The sequence below is a fragment of the Astatotilapia calliptera genome, chromosome 7 (genome assembly GCF_964374335.1).
Source record: "Astatotilapia calliptera chromosome 7, fAstCal68.1, whole genome shotgun sequence".
In the NCBI taxonomy this organism is placed as follows: Eukaryota; Metazoa; Chordata; class Actinopteri; order Cichliformes; family Cichlidae; genus Astatotilapia; species Astatotilapia calliptera.
In genome coordinates this window covers 27,063,775-27,079,164 of record NC_137428.1, presented here as the reverse complement: position 1 = coordinate 27,079,164, position 15,390 = coordinate 27,063,775, and the positions used below count along the sequence as shown (strand labels likewise).

Here is a 15,390-nt window from a genome sequence, read left to right as displayed (position 1 = left end):
ACTAAAGCGGATTGTTTGTATGAGTTTCTGTTGTTCCCAACCTTCCACTATGAAAAACACCAACTTATGATATTGTCTGATGATGTCACTGTGATGACTTAACTGAAAAAAAATAGACTGTCGGGAAGTTTAGTTTTACTTTATTTTTACGATCTTAGACATAACTCCTGAGAATTGAGTCATTCTTTTTTCATAAGTGCCCGAATTTCAGAGCGGTGTTTTCCGCAGGTTGATAATATGGTGGCTGTGGGTGGCGTGGGCAGAGTTTCTCTAAACACCTCATAGGCATTCAGAGTGACTGAAATGGGCCTTTAGAACAAACTATTACCAGAATCAGCCCATCCTTACTTTTCACTCCACCTCTCTCAGGTCTGTTTGAGAGTTCAGACTAAGAGTTTAAATTTAGTTTAAGAATCACCCTCAAATAAAGCAAACTGTTTAAAGAAGTGAAATCATTTATTTCCTGTTGTGTGCTTCCAGATTATACCAACACCGCTGGGCTTGGTTTTTTTAGTTTTTCCTCCACATAAATGACATTTTGGCATCCATCCAAAGGGGTTTAAACCAGAGCCAAATGGAAAACAAATACATGTTAATTTGGGTTTATTTACACAGGCAAAATAGTCAATTTTATTAATGAAATAGTCCTAAACAGTAAGAAATTGCACACATTTCTGTGTCTCTGTAGTGAAACCGGTGACCGTGCTTTATTGCTGTGCACAGCCAATCCCCCAAAGGCCCATAATGAGCCAGGAAAACCCTGGTTATGCATATTTCCGTATTGTATCCTGTCTGAAGCACTTTTCCTCATTCATACATATGTGGAGATATTTTCATTGCAACATTTTCAGATCATTTTTTTCTTGTTTGTCATTTGCAAGAATAAAGGACTGTGCACATATTTCCGTTCAATATTTAATGAGATCAAAGAAAATGTAGCAGACAGCAGAAAAAGTTGAGCATATCGGTCATTAGCGTCTCTGGATATATGACTGTATAGTGACACATGCAAGCACATTCAGCTTTTCCAGACCACCAGAAAGTCTGGCCACCAAAAAACATGAAAATCTACAAAGCAAAGGAGGCAGCGAAAAGAAGCAAAAAAAGAAAAATAATCCATTCCTTCCTAACCTGGGGGTAAAATGAGGTCATTTCCTATTCTGTGACAACTCACACTAAGACATATCCGCGCTGCAGTACACACATACAGACTTTTGTTGCTATCTTTCACCCCAGAACAAAGGGCTCCCCGAGTGATCAATCAATTAGCATCTGAGACACAGCATAGTGAGAGAGAGAGGTAGGTCAGGTTTCATTTACAGAGTGATGTGAGATTCGAGTTCTGGTCTGGCTTACTTTTCCTTCTGTGAGGAGGACCATCTATCTGTCTGTGCGTCTGATTATTTTTACAAAGCTTAGTTACTGCGCGCTTGTCCATATGAGACAAACTGATACCGGTAGGAAGAAATCATAGCTGTGTGTGCTCTGTTTGACTGTGTGTGTGTGTGTGTGTGTGTGTGTGTGTGTGTGTGTGTGAGAGAGAGAGAGAGAGAGAGAGAGAGAGAGAGATCGTCTTACTTCAGGGAAGCTGCTCATGTTGACCATAATGAGCTGAGGTGACTTCATGGAGATCTGGCCCAGCTGCTTGAGAGGGAACTTCCCATCTTGAGTCGTCACCACAATGTGATCCAGAGCTCCTAAACAAATACAGGTCAATGGTCAATGCCAGTGTTTACTTTCTTCATTTATTTACCTTCATGGACAGTTTAGGCATCATTGTTCTCACTGTGTGCACTGTAGCATCCCGATTTTTCCTTTGTATTCGTATCACAGGATTAACCGTTCTACTGTAAGGCAGATTTAACTTATACATTTAATGTACTTTAATTCTTTTTCTCTTACTGTTGTTTTTAATTATGAAATCCATCTTTCAGAAAGATATGATATGCATTGACCCCAGAATTATAATTATAGATTCATTCTCATTTTCTTTACATTTTTCTTTGAAGGAACCAGACTTTTTTTTTTTTTAAGTAGTATTAAGTAGTAGTTCTCCAGGCACTCTGAAGGTCTTTCAGAGTGTCTCTTTGGACATTGGCTGTTTTTTTCCATTTTTGAAGACCATAGAATCAATTTTAAAATGTATTTTAAGGCATTTTGTTACTAGCAGAAACACATAATTTGTATAGTTGGGGGGGAAAAAAAAAAGCCAAATGTAACATAGTTTGATGGGAATGAAATAATAGTTTAGCACCAACAAGGTAATTCCCAAAGAGCTCTTTGCGAAAAACTTGGCAAATCATGGTTAGGAGAGAGGTACAACAGTCAGCATCCACAGCCATCTTTAAAACACGGCGGAGGCTCGGTCACAGTCTGGGGACGCATTTAAGTGAGTTGTGTTGGCAGAATCGTCTCAAAATTGCTCCAGCAGCACCTGGAAAGTATCCGATTGGCAGTTATTCATTTATCAGCAATGCCAATGATCCCAAACACGCTGTTAATGCAGTAAAAGCATACCTGGATAGAAAAATATACAATTGAATATTGGTCGTGGACTGGCCTCCCCAATGCCTGGGCCTCAACAGTGTGGGATCATTTTGATACAGAACAAAAGGCAGCCAACATTCAAAGATGAGCTTTGAATTAAACTCAAATGAAATGTCTTAAATGTTGTATTTCCATGTATATTTCAACATGTTTGAGTGAATAACTGCACCCGTTTCCCCATTTTTATAGTAAAATATAAAGAAACGGAGGCTGGCTCAAGACTTTTGCACAGCACTGTAGCTGGACATGTTTTAATAACTCATTTCTACGCACACATGCATTCATATTCACATGCATGCTTATGGCTGTCCTCTTTTCAAAACAGTAACCTAATTATCGCCTCTCTGTGACGCATTTAGAGGAAAGCTGTAAATTGTAGCTTTAAAATCAGGTGAATCAAAAAAAAAAAAAAAAAAGCAGCAGTTACCACCACGAAACAGCCCAGTTGATTACTAACAGAACAGTAACTGTATTTCTGGTTAAAGCCAGGTTAATCATTCATTCTTGCTTCACAGATGGAGGGAAATCTATCTTTAATCACTCCATAAATCAGAAAATACTTTCAAGAGCCATAAAAAAAAAATCAAGTCTTTTACAAACAAAGTAAAATTTGTCTCTTAAAGATATATTATCAAATGGTTTCTGTAAAAGCCTTCAAAATATAAACAGAGAGGAAAATAAGAGTTTGTTAGCGCTCCTAAATTGGAAGATTTCAAGCTATGAGTATGAAAAAAGATCTCTTTTTGATCGGGTCTTCTAAAATCCTGTACTGTAACATTCGATTTGTCAATTTTAAACCAGCATTTGTATTGCAGTGATTTGCACATTTGCTTAACAAGTGAATGATTCCCAGTCTGATCCATGGAGGAGGCAAACAACGCCTTTGGGCTTGTCTCAGGAGATAAAAGAAAATCTACCAAATCAAACATGCGGAGCGATGCTACGGCGACTACTTACGAGTAACAAAGCAGTTGCAAGTAGCTTTATATCACTTTAAAAATCAATCAGAGGCTTTTTTTCATTACAACCTTTCTGAAAATATATGTATGATAATACAGATGGAGTATTTTATCATTAGATATTAACTACTCTGGAAGAACGACCAAAAGACCAGTTTTGGTCCCAAATGTGTATTTTGGAGCTTAAGCTATGGAAGCAAAATAGCTCAAATTGAAAAATAAAAATGGTCTGACTATAGAGTTTCACCCTGTGTGTTAACACCAGCACTGGCACATAGTTAATATGGTAAATGGTAAATGGCCTGTATTTGTATAGCGCTTTTCTAGTCCCTAAGGACCCCAAAGCGCTTTACACAACCTGTCATCCACCCATTCACACACACATTCACACACTGGTGATGGCAAGCTACAATGTAGCCACAGCCACCCTGGGGGCGCACTGACAGATAATAAGATGTTGCTATGGTGTAATGGAATAGATGTGGGGAAAAATCATTTAGTCCTTTGGACAGATTAACAGATAGACAGAGGAACGTGCAATAGCACAGTAAAAAAATATTCATTTTGAGACCACTGTCAGACTCTTAAAAGTTTCCATGATCTATTGTCTCCCCTCTTTGTCAACACTGAACGAAACTAATGCATGTTTGCCAACACAAGCTGACTTCTGTCCCTCCCTCCCTCTCTGTATCCACCCACTCCTCTCCATCCTCCATCTGGCTAACCTCAGACGCGCTTGTTTCCTTCTTCTCCACCTCTGCCTTACATCACTCCCTCCCGGCTCACCCGGTGGGGGGCTGCGCTAGTGGTGTGTGATTGTGGAAATGTGAGGTGAACCGAAGGTGAGCCAGTGGTGTAGTTTTCTCTAAAAGATCAATTTATCATATGATTTCAAGGGTTAAAAGAGAGAGACATATCCAATCAAAAAGTAAGATACAGCTGCAAGGAATTAAAATTAAAAGGTTGGTATGATGTGATAACATGGATATCAGCTGACACGCTGCCTACTTTGCTGCCAATTATACCGTCTCCCTTTTTTACTTTGCTCATGCCCATATCTCTGCCTGTCTGACTTTGTTACCTGCACCTTCACAACGAGCACCAGCACATCTGCAAGTACTTTAAGCAGGCAGGCCGGCAGACAGTCGGTCATTGCTACAAAGATGGATGGTGAGAGGGGGTGGCAGCTGGTTGAGATATCGGATGAAATTTGGCTAAAATGCTCTTTATTTTTTAAACACGTTGAGTTTTTAACGATACCAAAAACAGATTTTAAGCTGTATGCTGCGTCTGGGTGTTGGTGTAATCAGGATACGTACCACATTAATTTGCACTTTTTCCCTCTGCGTCTTGTCATGTCAAATTCTCCTTTTAAAAAGGTGCAGTAAAAATTTATATCAGTTCCCATCTCCTTCGCCTATCTCAGCGAGTGTTTGTCTGAACCGTTGCAAACTTGCTGGCTGTAATGTCGTTCACCCGAGTAAGCCCAATGCTCAGTTTGAGGTTGTTTGGATGAGCAGTTCTCGCCTTTTGGTAGTTCTCCCTTTCCTGGAGTGACTGCTGCCTGCTCCAGTCAGTTTTTTGAGGAAAGGGGTACTGTGCAAAAGTCTTGAGCCACCTCTCATGGCTTTATATTTTGCTTCCAAGAAGCCAGACTTTATTGTAATTCTTATAAAAGTGATCTTGATCAATAGTTCTCATTTTCTTTGAACAATGACTCATTTTCAGTCCAGTCTTTGCACCCCATTTTTTTGTAATTATTTAAGTCACTTAACACTGTCCTAAGAATCGTTCAAGGATGAACGCCCAACCTAACAAAACACCAATTTTAAATGCACTTTTTTGCTGAAATGAAATTTGCACCAATTTATATTTTTGCACCAACGAGGTGATTACCAAAGAGTTACTAACTGAAAACCTGTCATATATTGGCATGGAGCGCTGTGCAGTGTATGCCAAATTACAGTAGAACAGGAATGAATCCATTCTTAGCAACAGTTCTTAATGGGATGCAAATCCAAGTGGAAATTTTTCAAATTATCATCAGTATGTATGAAGGAGATCAAGACTAGGCTACAACAGTGAGTGTTTACAGGCATCTATAAAATACAGTGGAGTCTCTGTCATCTTCTGATTGACAGTGGTTCATTTTTCACCATAACGATGATTCCAAGCATGCTTTCACTGCAGTAAAAGCACATCTGCACAGAAAACACACTGGAACACTGAGTCATGGATTGCCTCCCCAGAGTTCAGACCTCAATATTACTGAAGCAGCTTGGGGTCGCATTGACAGAGAACATAATAAAAGGCAGCCAACAACCAAAGAAGAGCTCTGAATGTCCTACAAGTAGCCTGGAGAACTATTCCTGAGGACTACATAAAGACATTCTTAGAAAGTGTGACTCAGAGAGTTCAGGCTGTGTTGAAGAATAAAGATGATTACATCAAATACTGACTTTCAAACTTGTACAAACTGACTTTGGATTTGCAAGTCTCCAATTTTCCTAGCAAATTAACAAAACGAGGGGCGGCTTAAAACTTCTGAACAATAGTGTAAATGGTTTTTGTTTCACATAACAGCAAAGCTGTGGAGTAATAATACTGCATCTGTGTGTGCTGACCGGTGTTCTCGTTTACACGTGAAAAGCTTTACTTCTGCTCAGATTGTTGAGGACAAAATGTTGCACTGATTTGAATCCAATGAAAGGCAGCACTATGATTTTGTGTAAGTGCTCTGACCTGTGCCCGGTTGTGTCTGATTATAAGTGTCCTTGTTAGAAGAAATTTACAAATATAGGTGCTGTCGAGAAATGCCAACAGCACAAAAAGGGCGATTACCAACATAACCATTTTCTGACGCGCTACAAACACTCAATATGTTGGATTAGTGCTTCTTTTTTTTTTTGCGCTGTCCTAAATCATACATCGGCTTCTTAGTCATGAAAACTTTGAGACCTCCAGTCCAAACCTAAACTAAACTAAACTCTGGGGTTTTCCTGCATATAAAATTCTGTTCTATTGGCCTTCTTCCAAAAGAAAATCACCAGGGCTGTGATAAATTAATACTTCAGACGTTTCTTTTTAAAGTGGTTTTATTTTATTTACTCCAGGATAAATATGCTTTTCTTTATCAAATGGCCAGGGGTAAAAGGAAAATGTATATAGCTCTGTTAAGTAAGACTCATTACCGTATGTGGACTGATGTGCTTTTGTGTGTAGTCTCAGCACAGAGCCGCGTTTTCAGCCAGGAAAAACTCGGTAAACCTAATTCTAAAGTTTCCCTAAAACCAAGTCTTCACCCTCAAACAGGCTTTTGAAGGAGTGTGAAAAAAAGGAGGCAGGCCAAAACACTCTTTTACAAAAACCTGTAAAAATTTCATAAATCTGACGTCCAAAACCAGTTCTCACAAAGACAGCTGGACATGTTTTTATTCAGTTTAATTTCTGCAGATCCACGCTCCGAACCAGCTCAATCACACACACACATGCATCCAATGAGTGCATCCTCATAGCCGTGCTCTTTCCAAAACGGTAATTTAATGATTTCCTACATGTGATGTGAGCAGCGGGTGTCCACATGCATTGCAGCTTGGGCGGATTACAATTACCGCAATGAGAGTATATGCTGATTAAAAGCTTAAGAAATGGCAATATCCATGTTTCAGCTTGTTGTTTTTACCCGTCTGCGAGAAACAAGAATGTGAAGTCTACTTTAAACAATGTTTTCTTGGACACAGCGCTAGTTTCCAAGTCACATTACCCATCTGCGATGACCATGAGATGGTGGGCGTAGCACTGATCTCCCTCTCTCTGCATTTATCTGTCTGACTTTCTGCTACGTGTTTGCTGCACACATAAGTACAGACTCATGGCAACAAACAGCAGTACATACAGTCATACACTCACTCTCATAAGTTTAATGAGAGCCAGATGAGAGGTTCATGAACAACACACACACATACGCTCGGACAGCTGACGTCATCCCATTCCACCATCTCATCTCTGCTGTCAACTCTAAGTCCTGCTGCCTCCCTGGATTACTGTCCAGCTGGACAGAGGAGAGGGGGATGAATGGACCAGAGGAAAGGAGCGAGGGATATATAGATTAGGGGGAGGGAACACAGGAAGGATGACAGAACAGAGGGATGGATGCAAAAAAACGGTAGAAAGGACTGGAAAAAGAGGAAGCGATGAAGGGAACTTTTAACTGAAACGTGTTATAAAATTGTAAAAAGGTGGTTTAAAAATTTCTTATGTGGTCTTATCTAGTCAAAAGACAAAGTATGAAGCTGAGAAGCACTGGAAAATTATAAGACAAAAGTAATAGAGGCAGGGCTCCACACAGAAAATGACTCAGAGCAAAAATCAATTGAGTGATAACCGGATTAGAAAAAAGAAAAGTTGGGAATGTGAAAAGCAAAGCTGGACACTGAAGGGTTCATGATATTGTATGTGTCTTCATTCTGTGTAAAAAAAGAAAAAAAGAAAAAAAGGAATATTACACTAAAAGCAAATCAGATACGTGTGCGGAAGAAAAGTGGAACAAATTCAAAGTAATTTCAGTTTGAAGTCCGATTCAGGCAGCTGCCTCGTCCCCGGGGAGCTTCCATTACACACCCCACCTCTGACTCCCCGAGCACGCCCCCATTTATTAAAATGCAGAGAGGAAAAAAAAAAAGAAAAAGGCTGTGACCTGGATGTACTTGGGGAAACAGGGGCCAAGGCGGGGTCAAGGTAACATCAAATAGGGATCTCTTTATGCTAAGCCTTTTGGCGCCGTGTCCGAGAAAGACTTTGATTCCAAAAGTTTTAAAAACGTTAAGAAAAAGCCCCCCTGTTAACTACAGTGCACGCTGTGCACACTATATTTGGACACTTACCCATTTTTTCCCTCCAGTATGTTAATTCTGAAACGAAATAATGGATACCACATTAAATGTCTTCCTCTGGCATTAATATAACCCCTAAAAACTCATCTGTCTTCATCATAAATACATATTTTCCTTTAAAGATGTGAACAAGAGCAAGTTTTCACATTTTAGGATGAAAATTAGCCCCAACCCCACCTCTCAAAAACATGCAGCTCACCTAAACACTCTAAGGTTTCAGCTGTAATTCGAGCAGGTTTGCAGAAATCTGAAAAGAACTAAGTGGGAGACGTAATTCTTTTAACAGCTTAGGAGCACAAAAGTAAATGGAAAGATGCCCGTGAAGGAAAACAATAATAATAAATGCTTAGAATCATTTACACCATTACCAGCATGATGTCTATCGACTTCTCCAAGGCTTTAACTGTTTATCGTCATCGTCTTTTAGATTCTCTCTTTCTCTCTCGTTCAATTTTAATGGATCGTTTACTACAAAGTTTGATCAGAATTGATTGAAGACCTTTCAAACTATCGGGTTTACAGACAGAATGTCAAAAACATAACCTCCCTGGTGGTGGTAAAGATGAGCAGAGGTTTCTCCAACATCATCTGCAGTACATAATATCATCAAAAGACTCTCTGTATGGTGACATCATCAAAAATTAATATTGGCCGCCTGTGATCTCCAAGCTCTCAGGCAATGTGGATTAAAGACTGATATGATTCTGTCTTTGAAATCACTGCATGGGCTCAGGAACATTTCAGAAACCACCGTGTGTGAACACCGTTCACCGTGATGGCCACAAATACAGGTTAAAGCTCTGTCAGACGAAGCCACACGTGAACGCGATCCAGGAATGCTGCCATCTTCTCTGTTCGGCAAAGTGGAAAACTGTTCTGTTGTCAGATGAATAAAAATGTGAAATTCTATTTGGAAAATATGGACACTGGACTACACAGGAGAGGGACCGTCCAGCTTATTATAAGTACTCAGTTTAAAAGCCAGCATCTCAGATGGTGCATTAAAGCCTACAGAACTGGCAGCGTGTACATCTGGAAAGGTACCATCAACGCTCAATGGTTTTAGAGCAACATGTGCTTCAATTCAGACATCATATCTCAACCAGTCAGTAGCACGGCTTTGTAGCAGAAGGGTGCGGTGCTGAACAGGCCTGCTGGCATTTCAGACCTTTGACCAGCTGAAAATGAAAAATATGACAAAAAAGACCTAGGACTGCTTAGCTAGAAACTCATAGCAGACACAAATGGGACAACATTCCTCTCCCAAAAGTCCAGCAGCTGGACTCCTCAGTCCCCAGATGCTTAGAGACTGTTGTTAAAAGAAGAGAGGATGCAATGCAGTTTAAAGCTTTTATGAGACTTGTTGCTGCAACCACATCTCAAATTCAAAATAAGACAATAATTTTCTTAAAATGTTAGATTTCCTCAGTTGAAATAGTTGATATTATCTATGTTCTGTTTTAAAATGTTGTTTCTGCATTTTGCTTCCATTCACATTTCACACAGAATCCACAGGCCTTTGTGGAAGATTCCTCTTTGTGATATCCTTGTTATGTGAGGCACTGGTGAGCTTTTCTGTGCATGAACAAAAGCTGGACGAGCACACAGGTAAAGTTTAGCTGCCACGTGTTTAACTGTCTTAATGTTTTCAGTCTGGACTGTACGTACATGAAGTGATGTCTGAACGTTTCTTTTAACTTTAGAGGTAATGCTTTCATGCTTCATCTGCCTTGTTGGTAACCCTTTGTTCTCTGCTTTGAACTTTGTACTAAAACAAGAGGAATGAAAGGCACAGTCCAAAAAAGAAAGAAAGAAAAGTACGATAAGCTCACTACCTGGCGAGGTTCGGATGCTGAGGTTTCGTGTGAAGTCATCTTTGAGCGAATCGAGAACAGTGGTCATGTCCTCCTTCACTTCATCCAGACTGATGATGTCTTCCACCAGAGATGAATTAATGTTCACCTTCCCTGACTGGCCCTTTGCCTTGGCTTTGAAGATTAAACGAGAGAAAGAAGGAAAAAACCGAGGGAAGAGTGGAGACTTATCTAGATAAATAACATCACATTTGTGCCAGCAGAGTCATGGAAGTTGTACAAGTTAACTTCAGAAATCTCCTCACTGACCTTTGGCCTTTTTGGTGGCGTAGAGCCTGATGCAAACAGCAGGAGCAGGGTGGTGGAAAGCGTCAGGAGCCAGAAGAGGCCTAAGGCTGACTCTGGATGTGAGCGGAGACCTGACATGTCGCAGCAGGGGCTGACACAGGAGAGGCCGCAGCAAGCTCAGATGATTCAAAGCCATAACTGTTGACACCGGAAAGGGGGGGGGGAGGGAGAGTTTAAATTAACAAAACATTTTAAAGTAGATAAATGCCATACAGCTGAGTTTGGAAGGGCAACATGTGATTACATTCGACAGAGCTACAATTCAATCAGAAAAGCAGTTGAAAGCACAGCTGGTAATATTAATCAAAATGAGGTAATAGCTCATATCAGCCAGCAGGAGGTAGGCCTTCATCTTCTTCTAACAGTACGGCACCGTAGTCTGTGTGCACCTCAGTAAATGCATGATAATTTCTGACAGAAGTGCAACTAAATCAAAATGAATGCAACCTACTAATCTGTCATCTGCTACATTTGCTTTGTAGCATTTCTGTTACGGTCTCCATAAATTATTAAAGCATTCAAATCAAATAAAAGGGATTGACTTGCAGATGAATGATCAATATTTGCTCTTTTGTAAGTAAATGAAACCTGTTATTAAGTGAGAGCACATAATGACATCATAAACTGTTTGCTTGATAAACAGCTGATCTGATCTAATTTTTTTCCAAAGTTCTGTAACTAATTTTTTTCCCTGTGAGGTTTATAAGTGATCTTTTACTCTGTTTCTGACTGTGAACATGCTGTTATGTTACACTATCCGATAGAGGTTTTTTCAGTCCCTTTGCCACGGTTGTGTAAATTCAAGTACCTAGCCGTGCAGATTGTCTTTACAAATGTTCACTCTAAAGAGCTCGAGCGTGGTGCTGTAAAAGGGTGCCGCTGTTTCAAAAAGTCACTTTGTGAAAGTTCTTCCCTTGTAGATATTCCACAATCAGCCCTGAGTGGAGTGATATTATTGCAAAATAGAAGCTTTTAAATACCACAGCAACACAGCCAAGGAAGCACGGTGCTGTCGCCTCACAGCAAGAAGATCCTGGGTTTGAATCCAGCTGGGGCCTTTGTTGCATGTTCTTCCTGTGTCTGCACACAGTCCAAAGATGCGCATGGGGTTAGGTTGCTAGGTGATTCTAAACTGGTCGCAGGTGCGAAGGTGAATGGTCTTGATAACTGTTCATACCTCCTCTGGTATTAACATCAGCACAAAAACTGTGTGCTTAAAGTGTCATGGAGTGGGTTTGTGTAGGTGGCCAACTACGTTTACCTTTATAGTGTAACTAAGTCTTTCTTTTTCCCCACTCTGTGCAAACGTTGTAAACCTGCCAGGGACTGCAGATGAAAATCAGCCAGTGTAACTAAAGCACATTTACACGAGTCTCGGTGTGCATGTTAATGTGCACGATCCCCTTAGAACATAATAAAAAAAAGAAATAAACTCTTTTCATGAATAATCATGTGCGTGTTTGGGTTGTGAAACAGAGATAAAAGCCTATGAATAAGAAATTCTTGAGAGCAGCTCAAAAATTACTCATCAACTGATCTAAATAAATAAAAGTTTATTATTTTTCTGGTATTCCAAAAAATATGAATCCTTTCCACCTGAATTACAGCCCATGCATTTGACCAGAGTTTCTCTCGAAGTAGAACACAGACGGTTGGTTCTTATAAATCCATCCACACGTCACTGTTTTTGTGAAGCTTTCAACAGTCAGCTCTACCACCTACATTACATTCAGTTACACTCATACACTTAAAAACATGCCATTTCTCATAAATCTGTGGGATAAAGCTAACCATTATCTCAGCCCACGCGCACTCGTCTGGGCATTCCTGAGGGAGGAACCTCCTATTCAAAAAACCCCCCAAAAAACAACAATATGACAGCAGGCTCTGCCTTTCAATGGACGAATCACACCCCACCTCACAAATAGGCTCTTGACTGTGAACTGTGTCACTGACCCAAGGTGTGCACACACAAGTGCAGAAAAACACGGAGATATTTAAGCCCCCCAGACACAAACAAGACTCTAAAGCCTGTCTTTCACAGTCAGTGGTTGTGAACAGCGTGCGGTGCACTGCTGCCCGCCTGACATCTTCTATTGTGCCTCGTGTATTTATAACTGCGACCTGTGAGGGGAAACACACCGTCTGAACAGTCTTAATACCCGAATTGAACATTTTAAGTCAAAGGCTGTGTCACAGTGAGCTTTAAACAAGCCACTGGGTGTGGTTTGTCTCCAACCAGACATGACACTGACCTCACTGTTCGCCATTATACCTCCAGCTACCACTAATCCCTCGGAGTCAATCCAACGCTCACTCCAGATATTAACCAACATCCAAACTCATTCCTTTGGCAATATTTAGGCTACACAGTACACCACCACCTCCAGTACAAGCCCAAAACAGGCATCCACGGCCGGCAGGTTTCCCAGCAAGTATGATGCGACACGCCACAATGTGGCAGAGACGATAGGCCGAGATGCGGGACGGTGACAGATCTCTTTAAGAAGCCAGCCGAGCAGAAAGAGTGAGGCACAGGTGTTCAGTGGGATACTGTAGCCTCACGTCCTGTAGATTTCACACACACGGCAGCAGCTGCAGACACACCCTGTGTCTTCCAGCAGCAGAAACCAGCTGGTGAACCCGCATGCTCTCTCTCCTTTCGCTCTGCAGCCTGAGCAGCGAACAACACAGCAGAGTATCTGATGATGTTCTGCGTGGCTCTGCCTCCTCAAACAAGATGTTCATGCTGGGAGCGAAACAAATTATTTTCTTCTCATTAAAAACCATTGAGCGCACCTGGTTAAGTGTGTAATGAATTCCTAAACTTTCCTCAAATGTTCTTTTTTGTCTAATACCAAAAATGCAAAAGATCCCCAAATTTTAGAAGCAGGCACCAGACAATACTTCACATTGTTACAGGCTTGAGGATGCCATCAATTCAAACGAATCATTTCATCACATAGTAGCACTGCAGTTCGACTGATATAACAATCAATCAGCATAATGTGTTGATGAATATGTTTTTACCACAGCATAATGTAGAAATGGAGACTCATTTCTTGTGACCAAGTCTTAGTACCCAGTGTTGAAAGGTGCAGCTGGAGTAGAGAAAAGGTTCTCTGGCAGAGCTTTACTCAACGAAGCAAAAGTGCTACTATTGCTAAAGTGGTTTTTTTTCTTGTTTTTTTTTTTAAACCATCATAGTACAAAAACAGGAGTGGCACACAGCTGTTTATTTTGGGTGATTGAATGCGTGACTAAACCTTCTTGTCTTTACACTCTGTGCGCGATTAAAATAAGGTTTGATATCTTGCCACACTTTCTCATGTTGTGAATTTAATTTTGAAAAAAGTCCCAAATTTTGAAAAAAAAAGTCACGAAGAATGTTATATCTGTGATAATGAACACAATTTATACAGCAACAATTCATAATTCAGCTTTGTCACACATCATATTTAAATGACATGGCTTTACAATTAGACAAAGGCACGTGTCTCATCCCTGCTTCCCCCACACACTCTGTCTACAGAGAAAAAGAGTAAATATCCAGTCAGCAGAAGTTCTCTGGTTGAACTGTCTCTGGAGGCCAGAGAAAAATGGTCAGACTGCTTCAAGGTGACAGGAAGATAATAATAACTCTAATAGCTACTAGTTACGACCAAGGTATAGACAACAGCATCACTGAGTGCACAACGCGCCGAACACTGTGGGTTACAGGAGCAGAAGACCACACTGGGTGCCATTCCTGTCTGCTAAGAACAGGAGAGCGAGGCTATAATAAACGCGATCTCTCCAAAATTAGACAACAGAAGAATGGAAGATGAGTCTTGATTTCTGCTGCAGCAAGCATCCATCCTGCCTCAAATCAGCAATGATGATGCAACCCATGGCACAGTTTCAAATAGCTCAAATAACACCAGAAAGCACTGGTTTCTTGAAAATGACAGTGGGTTTACTGGACTCAAATGGCCCCCAATCCAATACAGGTAAGATGAACCTAATATCCAGTGAGTCTAAATATGTAAAAACAGGAACTATTGCTTATGTACGTGTTTTAATGGACCTTTTCACAGACTTCCTGTTACCCAGCTGGGTATGAAAGTGATAATTTTGTAGTTTTTCCGACTATAAGAGGACAAACTAGAGCAACATGACACAGCATCACCTAGTTTTACTGACACCAACAGTAAATTCACAATTAATCAAATCAAACACACAAATCAATAAGAAACGTGCGCCCCAGCCATCTATGGGGCACATCACATGCGCAACTTAACATGACGTTAAAAATTCATATGTTTTTATATTACTGTGGACTCGCTCCTGCATACAGCACCAGAACGATTCGGTGCAAATTTCACAGCAGTTACAGCAGTTGGGAGCTATCATACAAGCCCATGCACATTTAGGTTAACCAACTGTACGACTCTATAGCTGAGGGGTTGAGAAGGTCAGTAAGACTTCTCTCCATTCTTACAGGGGGCAAACTGAACCAAAGTGAACTGTGTTCAGCACAGTGCTACCCTTAATTTCAACAACAACCCAGCAAAATAAAAGCCTCAACTGTAAAGTGCACCAGAACACACACTTACTTCAAAAAGTCTTCACAGAAGCGTGTCAGCCTGGGCAACAACCATCGGGGAAAACGCGTTTGACATCTATTTCGTCATCACCACGAGACTGTATGTTATGGCCACCTGGTAGATGTTCGATATCTGTACAGGTTACACTGACTGGGCGGGGTTACCGACTAAGAGGACACTGGAAGCGTTGTAGGAGAATGATATAGGCGATACCAAACAGTAACCGAGTGCTCCCATAGGACTG

General features: G+C 40.7%; 1 protein-coding gene across 3 annotated transcripts in view; it reads right to left on the bottom strand.

Moving 5' to 3' along the window:
- The window catches only part of mrrf (mitochondrial ribosome recycling factor), a 28,181-nt gene that overhangs the window by 12,535 nt on the left and 256 nt on the right, over window positions 1-15,390 (bottom strand). Inside the window, exons 1-5 of one of the 3 annotated variants that reach the window (XM_026174023.2) lie at window positions 15,156-15,301; window positions 10,522-10,698; window positions 10,234-10,386; window positions 8,390-8,416; window positions 1,579-1,697 (exon numbers count right to left, since the gene is read on the bottom strand). In XM_026174023.2, the coding sequence (XP_026029808.1) occupies window positions 1,579-1,697; window positions 8,390-8,416; window positions 10,234-10,386; window positions 10,522-10,696 (474 nt within the window). In that variant the 5' untranslated portion in view covers window positions 10,697-10,698; window positions 15,156-15,301. Of the gene's footprint in view, window positions 1-1,578; window positions 1,698-8,389; window positions 8,417-10,233; window positions 10,387-10,521; window positions 10,699-15,155; window positions 15,356-15,390 lie in introns of those variants that run through there. The other 2 variants (XM_080304332.1, XM_026174024.2) reach the window with 2 other exon arrangements.